At 30.3% G+C, this 10000-nt stretch overlaps 1 protein-coding gene across 1 annotated transcript in view; it reads right to left on the reverse strand.

Annotated features, from left to right (window-relative positions):
* LOC118447960 (growth factor receptor-bound protein 14) overlaps positions 1 to 10000 on the reverse strand; it is a 384299-nt gene that overhangs the window by 280577 nt on the left and 93722 nt on the right. The window contains exons 5-7 of the mRNA XM_035880543.2: positions 9518 to 9648; positions 4824 to 4904; positions 3576 to 3707 (exon numbers count right to left, since the gene is read on the reverse strand). Coding sequence (XP_035736436.2) covers positions 3576 to 3707; positions 4824 to 4904; positions 9518 to 9648 — 344 coding nt within the window. The remainder of the gene's footprint in view (positions 1 to 3575; positions 3708 to 4823; positions 4905 to 9517; positions 9649 to 10000) is intronic.

The raw sequence follows: 10000 nt of genomic DNA on the forward strand, positions 1-10000 counted from the left end.
ACAACTAATTACGAATGACAAAAAATAAAAAGAAAAAAAAAAAAAAAAAAAAAAAAAAGAAAATAAAGAAAGAAAGAAAGAAAAAGAAAATATTCGAAACAATCGAAGAAAAATATATTTCTAGCGTTGAGAATAAGAATGTAATATTTTAGCAATAATCGAATTATTTTCTTTCCTACAACGTAAAAATTAATAGATACGTAATTTACAAAGTATACTATAACTTTGTTTATTTATATAACAGAATATTGAAAATTGTTTCAGTGAATTGAAAGTAAATACTTCTACAACGTTATTTATTTATATTTCGAAGTATATTAAAAGTTCGTAATAAAGTATACTTCGTATACTGTGATGTTCATTTTATCTCGATATATGATAGTAAATATTATTTTTTTTTCTTTTTTTCCCCATCCCCAATAATGGATAACTGATCGTTTATTTATTTTTATTAATCGTCGTATAATATTTATTTTCATTTAGACGTGAAACATTACAAATTTTCAATGAAAATGATAATATATTATAGCGTCGTTTATTTAGATAAAAAACAATAAATATTATTTGTCCGAAAAAAGATTAGACACGTAATAATCATGCGTCATTTATTTATATTATATATATATATATATATATGCAAATTTCGACATATAACATATTCTAAATGATTAGATATTTTAATAATAAATTATTTTTGATTATATGTCGTCTTATTTCTTTTATATCTTGTCCAACCTGATATTAATTCGTGGCAATAACTACTACTAATTCATTTGCATAATTAATGGTCAACGGTGAAACCGATAATAGTGACATGAAAAAAGAAACATATAGGCAATAAAAGTTGACAACGATCCTCCCTCTCTCTCTCTCTCTCTCTCTCTCTCTCTCTCTCTCTCTCTCTCTCTCTCTCTTTCTTTCTCTTTCTTTCTCTCTCTTTCTCTCTCTCTCTCTCTCTTTCTTTCTCTCTCTCTCTCTCTCTCTCTCTCTCTCTCTCTCTCTCTCTCTCTCTCTCTCTCTCTCTTTCTCTTTCTCTCTCCAGTGGACTTATCTTCGAATCGATTCACGAGTCGAATCTAATCTAATCTAATCGTATAGAATCGAATTGTATAGAATCGAATTGTATCGAATAGAGTCGAATAGATTTCTCCTATCACGTTTGTTTTGACAATGAATCAGTGGAGTAAGATAATAACGATCCATCGATCAATCGTGTACGGCCATTTTACTCTTTCACACGCATACCTATAGATAGAACCAATAGACGTAAACATATATATATATATATAAACATATATACGCCATGCCAATGGTGTTTGCATTGATTATATGTACTCGACGTATGTATATAATGATTTATCATTGAATTATAATTATATTGTATTTTCCTTCCTCGTCCTATCTTTATTTATTCCTTTTTTCCTTTCTTTCTTCCTTTCTTTCTCTTTTTTTTTTTTCTTCTCTCCTTCTCCCTCCCATATTTTATTATTCTTTTCTCCATTCGATAGATTAATTCATTAGATAATTGCGATTCGTATCAATAATTACCATTTGCCTTCTTTGATTTCGTATAATCGATACATACATCACATATACATACATATATATATATATATATATATATATAAGAATATTTTTTTTATAATATTTCAATGTTGCAACAAAAAAATTAAGCGAGAGAGAGAGAGAATGGATGAAAATAGCACGAATTTTTTTCTTCTTTTTTCTTTTCTCTTTTTTTTCTTTTTTTGTTTTTTTTAAGAAAGAAGTCGAAAAGAAATTTCTTTTTTCTTCCTTTTTTTTTTTTTTTTTTTTTTTTTAGAAGAAAGAATTCCATTCTTTTCTCTTTCTCTCTTTCTCTCCCTTTTTCTTTCTCTATCTCTTCCTCTCTGATTGTATTTTTTTTCTTTCCAACATCTGTCGCACGTTTACTTGTTTCCGTGCCAAAAGGAAAAGCTCTATACATGTAATATGTACACATACATATAGACATATATTCCTCTTTCTCTCTACTATATATATAACATACACGTTATACAATATATATATATATATATATATTAGGTGGACCGGAAAGTAATGTCGTTTTTGCGCATGTCGATATTTGATTGTGATTAAAAATAAAAACTTGTTAAAAATTTATTCGTTTGAATTTAATTTAAGAAAGCAACATTACTTTCCGGTCCACCTAATATATATATATATATATATGTGTATATATATACGTATCTATAGATATATGGTATATATCTACAATATAGTACAGTATAGTAGGAGGCTTTTAAATGGCACAAATTGCTATCACGTGCAAGGCGTTATCACGTTCCAACCAGTTCACGATTAACGCCTATAGCTTACCAATCCGCGTTCAAGCGTGAACGACTGATTTCCTTCGAGACTCGACACTCTCTCGCTTTACGAAGACGCAAAAGAGATATAGTACGGAAAATCATCAATTATCCAAAGAATATCGTTTGTATTTCTCTCTCTCTCTCTCTCTCTCTCTCTCTCTCTCTCTCTCTCTCTCTTGTATTTTTCTTTCCTTCTTCTTTTTTCTTTATTTTTTATTTTTTTTTCTTTACATCGAACGACACGTGCACAGGTCGCTCCGCTTGGCTCCCTCGTTTAAACGACAATTTACATATGGAAGGAACTATTATTATTATTATTATTATTATTATTATTATTATTATTATTATTATTTATTATTATTATTATTTATTATTAGTATTATTATTATTATTATTACTATTATTATTAAAACGTTTAACTGCCGCGATATGTTTAACATAAATTGATAAATCTATTAGACACGAGTTCTTTCATTTTCCTTTTTTCCTTTTTTCTTCTTCGTCTTCGTCTTCTTCCTCTACTTTGATCATTCTTGTGCTTGTTCTTTTCATTTTTGTTTTTTCCTTCTTTTTTTCTTTTTCTTTTTTTTTTTTTTTTTTTTTTTTTTTTAACGATACAGACATACCAATATAGATTTCATTGCCACGTGTTTTCTTTTCTTCTTTTTTCTTTTCTTTTCTTCCTTTTTTTTTTTTAAATTACACTTGACCTTGTTCAACACACGCATCATAAATCATAACGATGGGATTATGTAGTTATTGTATTGTCCGACATCGTACATAAAATTTATTAACATCCTAAATGCGTGAAGGGATTTTTTTTATAATTAAACGATGATATATATTTATAGAGTTAGACGACATTACTAGTAGACTTTCGAGCGATATTATTTCTTATAGTTTCAATTTTTTTTTCTTATTCCTTTTTTTTTTTTTTTTTTTTTTTTTAACCAACAAGTGCTCCGTTCTCCCTCGCTGAGAGAAGGTGAACAACAGTGGAAAAAAAAAAGAAAAAAAAAAAAAACAGAGAAAAGAGATGAAGGAAAAAAAAAAAAAAGAAAATAAAAAGGAGACACCTCTTTTAGCGACAACGTGTTCTCTCGTTTTTTTAATTAAGTCCGGAATATTCCGCGATAGACGGATATATAGATAAAGCCGTTTAAGTAAGTAAGTAAGTAAGTAAGTAAGTAAGTAAGTAAGTTACGTAAGGGTATATAAACTTACCTTCTTCGTCGTGTAGAGTTTCCGTTCTCGTAACAGCATATAAGTTTTTCTCCAAGTGTTCAAGAGCTCGTCCCTCATCCAAACCGAACTGAACACCTGCGGGCACTCGCCGTCCTCGCGCGACAGGTAATTCTGTAATTTGCGATTCGCAAGATAGTTACAAAAAATAAAAAAGAAAAAAAGAAAAAAAGGAAAAAAAAAAAAAGAAAATAAACCAAGAGAAAGGAAAAAATATATACATATATATATATATATGTATGTGTGTGCGTATGTAGGTGTGTATATATAAAAAAAGAAAAAAAAAATAAAGAAACTCCATCGTTAACCACCCAGAACAAAATAAAGCCGGTTATGACATGCGACTAAAAACGAATGAAAGAGGGAGAAAAACAAAGAAAAGAAAGAAAAATTCTCTCTTTCTTTCTCTCTCTCTCTCTCTCTCTCTCTTCTCTTCTAAGAAATGTTATCACTGCACTTTTAATTTATTCAAATTCAAATTTATATAATTTGTACAAATTTTAATTGCGAATTTAATCTCTAATTACGTCTTGACAAAATTTTTATTCAATATTAACTCATATTTTAACATATTAATTAATACATATTTATATATATATATATATGTATATGTATATGTTTATGTGTGTGTGTTTATCTGTTTCGCATATAAATAAGTAGACATAAAATTAATTTGAACGATAGGGCAAATAAATAGACGTGTAAATTTTAACTTAGATCTTAGATCGACGGAAGGAATTTTTTTTTTTTTTTTTTTTTTTTTTAAGATAGAAAGACAAGATAGACTTTGGAAGGACTGTATTCAGAATGCATTTACTTCGTTTACTTTCAATATACAGTTTGGAATATTTCAGTTCGCAGCAATCACAAGATACGAGGAATGGAAGAAAACTGACTGCGAGCATTCTTGCGAAAAAATGAATTTTTCCATTCTTTTTTTTTTTTTCTTTTTTTTTATAAATTCCACAATAAAATCAATAAATATCTTTAAAAGCGTATAGATTTTTTTTCCTTTTTTCTTTTTTTTCCCCCTTAATACAGCATTAATAATAAACAAATTTATATAAACTTTCTTTCATCACTATTTGATCTCAGTAATACGTGGTATAAGTTTAATCTTATGCTTTTTTGAACAGCCTGTATACATATATATATATATATATATATATATATATATATACATATATATATAATTTCTTTACTTTTTTTTTCTTTTTTTTTTTTACTCACCCTTAAGGCACTTTCCACTTCGGAGAAGGTCCCTCTGTCCTCGTCGTGCGGAAAGGCGACCATGTCCATTGGGAAGAATTGCTGAAACGATTAAAACAAACGAGAAATGATTCTCATTCGTCGTCATCCGATCGATTAAAAGTAACGAAATGGGGAAGAAGTGTAAGAAAGAGTATGAAAAAAAAAGAAAAAAAAAAGAAAAAAAAAACAAGAAAAACAAAAAAAACAAGAAAAACAAAGAAGAAAAAAAATCAATCAAATCAATCGATAGATTCGTTCGGTTCCTTTTCTTTCCTTCGTTCGTTCGTTAGCTCTTTCATTCTTTTTTTCATTCGTTAATATTTTTTTTAGACCGAAAGGTTTTTGTTCGGATTATCTTTTCTTTTTTTTTTCTTTTTTTCTTTTCTTTTTTTCGATGCTTATAGTTATCTTACTTACCAGTATGTACGTACACACATACACACATACAAACATACATACATATATACATACATACATACATACATACATACATACATACATACATACATACATACATACATACATACATACATACATACATACATACATACATACATACATACATACATACATACATACATACATACATACATACATACATACATACATACATACATACATACATACATACATACATACATACATACATACATACATACATACATACATACATACATACATACATACATACATACATACATACATACATACATACATACATACATACATACATACATACATACATACATACATACATACATATATACATACATATATACATACATACATATATATATCTACACGTTGGTAGAAAGATCGCGTGCGAGTTTTCACGAAAAGTTCGATATAAAGTCGAGAAGCCGATAACATCGAGGAAACACGGAAGTTATCGGCTGGTGGAAGAAGGAGGATGAGGGGAGGGGGAGTGGAAAAGGGCTAAAGAAGTGAGATGAGGGGGAGGAAGGTGAAGAAGAAAAGGGGATATGTATATATATATATATATATATATATATATGGTGGCGGGCGCGAAACGAGCTTGAACTTTTCGAGAAACGCGATAAGGCTCGAAGAATCCCGAAGAAAAGTTTCGAAAGGTAGGGGGAAAAAAAAAAAGAAAAAAGACAAAAAAAAAAAGAGAAAGAAAAGAAAAAAAAAATGGCCGATAAAACTCAAGCTGATCGTGTTCTCAATAATTATCAAATTTTTTTGCGAATCTAACGTAACTGTTTCGTCCAAGTGATAAATCATAGAATTTTTCTCTTACTTCATGTAATTAATTAAACATAATATCTACGTAATTTATACGTTAGAATACTATATGTGAAATTTGGAAATTTTTCTTTCCTCTTTTTTTTTTTTATCTTTTGTTTCTTTTTTCTTCTTAACCAATCTTCTCGCAGTCACCTACCTAAGGAACGAAACGACCTCTTAATTAAGGATAAATATAATATCGATACATTCAGCTGTCATCGACCAATATCCACCTATCGACGGAATATTAATTAATTGAATCACTTTATATATATATATATATAAATACATATATATATATATATATATATATATATATATATATATATATATATATCATAAACGTTAAGTTCACGACAAGTGTCATTTCAACATTATCTGAAACATAATATATTCTTTTTTTTTTTTTCTTCTTTACTATTACTTTTTCTTTTTCACTACTACCACTTCTTTTTTTCATTATCTTTCATTTCATTTCACTATTTCTCTTTCCTTGTTCTATTTTCGACGTTTCAAAGCATAATCTATCATGATTTTATATAAATTCGAGAGCTTCGTATCTTTTCATTGGAAGATGCAATGGAAAAGAATAGTAGTAGGGGGACAGAAGGGGGGCAGAGGTGAACGGGGGTGTGGAAAGAAGAAGAAAATATTGGGCGACTTAAAAAAAAAAAAAAAAAAAAAAAAAAAAAAAGACGGAACTCGACAAAGAAAAATGACTCGACAAGAAAATCTTTTATCCATAATATCATTCTTTTCAGATCAATCGAAACGAGCTATGCTATATTTGTTGGATTTATTTAAAATACAAACATATACGTATACGTATACGAACCAAAACCAATCAAACCAAACGAAAAAGAAGAAGAAGAAGAAGAAGAAGAAGAAGAAGAAGAAGAAAAACATATAATTCATTTACTTTTGAAAAGAATCGAAAATCATAAAGTTAATGTGTATTCGTTCGATAAGTTTTATTCGAGAGAGAGAGAGAGAGAGAGAGAGAGAGAGAGAAGGATAGATCAAATCGACGAAGAAATTAAACGTAAAAAATCGACCATAAAGGTTTTCGATTGATAAAATCGAGTGGATAGGAATAAAGTGGGTGGTAGGTGGGTGTTGAGCGATGAGGGTGAGAGAAAGGAAAGAAAGAAGGAAGGGAGGAAGGAAGGAAGGAAGTTAAAGAGAGCAAAAATAAAACGTTGATTAGTAATAATTTCGTAAGAAGAACGTAAACGCTAAGTCCGTCAATGGTTATGTAAAACAAAGGTAAAAAGGTTAGAGCCATCAAGGGGGTGGAAGAAAAAGAAAATGAGAAGGAAAGAAGGAAGAAAATGATGATGATGATGATGATGAGAAAGATGCAATCAAAAAAGAAAAAGAAGAATAAGTAGGATAAGAAAACGACGTACACGGGGATGTGATGTTCGAGACTCCAAAAAAAAAAAAAAAAAAAATACAAACAAACAAAACAAAAAAAAAAAGGAAAAAGAAAAAGAAAAGGAATAAGTATCGTCGAATGTTAAGGGATAAGAAGAGAATGGTTTGGCTATTAAAGAAAATTAAAACACACTGTACCTCCCTAATCTGACCATTAAAAAAGAAATATCGAAGGACGGACGGACCAAGGGTTGACAACGATAAGGTTAACAGAGAAAGGAAGACGGAGTGAGAGAGAAAGAGAGGGAAGGAGGGGGAGAACAAGGAGGGGAAAAGGATGAAAAAGGAGGGGGGAAAAGAGGAAACAAGAACGGTGAGAGTCCTTCTAAACGGAAAGTCCGGCCAATACTAATTACGAATTACGCTAATTAAGTCGTTATATGGTATTTCCTTTAATTATATACTAATTTGCTTGCAAAATCTGTTCTCGTTCGCTCGAAGAATCAGCGAGAGAAAGAGAATGAGAGAGAGAGAGAGAGAGACACGGTTATCGAAGTTTCCTGGCTCGTTTCGCTTTAATTGGCGTCTCACGACGACTGAAAACGGTCAAAATAGCGATAAAGTTTGTGCCGTTTCACTCTTCTCTAAACTCCTTTCCCCTTCTACCCATGCCATCGCCTTCATCGTCTCCATCTTCTTTCTCCCTCAACCTCACCTTCTATATCTCTCTCTCTCTCTCTCTCTCTCCTTCTTCTCCATCTCCATCCTACCTTCTTACCAGTTTGCTACGAATTCGTTCGTACTGTCTTAAAAGTTGTTTCGAACGAAATATCGACGCTTAATTACTAGCTTTCAAATCTCTTCGAATTTTCGACTCGAACGAACGAACGAACGAACGAACGTTGGAAACGAACGAAGAGGAACGAACAAACTTTTTTTTAAACTTATTTTGGAAAACTAGGCTAAAAATAGCGGTAAAGAGGGACGCAACGTTTCGAGAGGCAACGCTGAGATATTGTTCATCATAAAAAAAAAGAAAAAAGAAAAAAAAGAAAAAAAAAAAAAAATCGAAAGGAAATTCTCCAACCGGTTGACAAATTGTACGTTATTACGTGTGTCCATTGCCATGTATTATTAATGTTTAGCATTTAGTAATGTAATACGAGTAATAAAGTCTTATGACGGCAATAACGGATATTATTATTTACGATACAATGATAGCAATAATATAACCTACGATTCTATTATGCCGTGATAATAATCGCGTTATAACCAACGACAGAGTCAGCGTCATAATTTGCAACGCGCATCACTGTATATGTTCGTAAACGTACACGAAGAATCTTCGCGTTATGTATCTTAAGGGACGAATATTCCAGTTGATAGTTCCTTCAGATATACATATTTCATTCGAACGACCGTCAGTACATAAAACGTGTCATAATATACGTCAATACCTGTAGTGAAATGTAAACGAAATCCATTATATTATAGAACGATAAAGAAATAATCTATTTTATCTTCAACGTAGGAAGATAAGGAAAGAATCTACTTTATCTTTAACGTCAAACGATAAGGAAAGAAACTACTTTATCTTCATAACGTAAAGACGATAATTGAAAATATCTACTTTACCTACAACTATTAAAACAAAAAAAAATATCGATAAGAAAGGAATCAGCTTTAAATTTAACGTAAGACGATAAGAAAAGAATCTGTTTTATCCTTTAACTAAACTCTTATCCATTGTATCACAACAATCCTAGTGTATCGGTAAGGTAGATATTTACTCGAATCTTATCTACGTAAAAATATTTCTATTAAGATAGGTCGATAAAATAGAATATTACAATTTAGATACCAACGGAACCATCAAACGGTATAAACTAAGTTAATAATCAACAGAGCGTAGTATATCCCTTGATCCCCTTCGAGAAACTGTTCATCTCAACATACACAAACTTTCTCTCCTTCTCTCTCTCCTTTGATTTCACTATGAAAATTATTATAATGATTGTGAAAATACGAAATTAATTTAATCTCACCTTTGGATTAATGAAGAACTCATATTTAAGAAAGTCCTGACGAAAGTAGAATTTTCTCTCGTGATGCGGCGCGAACATTTCCATTTCTCTATGAACCGCTAATATATCCTCGTGGTCCTCTAGTGTACGTTCTGCAAAAATCCGAAACAAAAAAGGAAAAAAATAAAAAAACACGTAAATTCTGTATCTTTAATAACGACAAAAAAAAAAAAAAAAAAAAAAAAAAAAGAAAAGAAAAAAAGAGAAAAAAGAAGAGGAAGAAGAAGAAAAAAAAAGCAGCTAAAAAATATCTCAATGATTTCCTTTAGTCTTTCTAGAAAAGCAATCTAATATTTCGTAACTTGATCGTAATTATCGTGTGTAAAAATAAAAGGAAAAGGCTTAATTCCCCACTGGGTTCTTCAAGAGGGGGGAAGAACCAACCAACCACCACCGCGACATGTGTAAAACGTAACGACGATAGCCAGGTAAGCCAGCTAAATT

The sequence above is a fragment of the Vespa mandarinia genome, chromosome 22 (assembly GCF_050613455.1).
Source record: "Vespa mandarinia isolate Hongniang chromosome 22, ASM5061345v1, whole genome shotgun sequence".
In the NCBI taxonomy this organism is placed as follows: domain Eukaryota; kingdom Metazoa; phylum Arthropoda; class Insecta; order Hymenoptera; family Vespidae; genus Vespa; species Vespa mandarinia.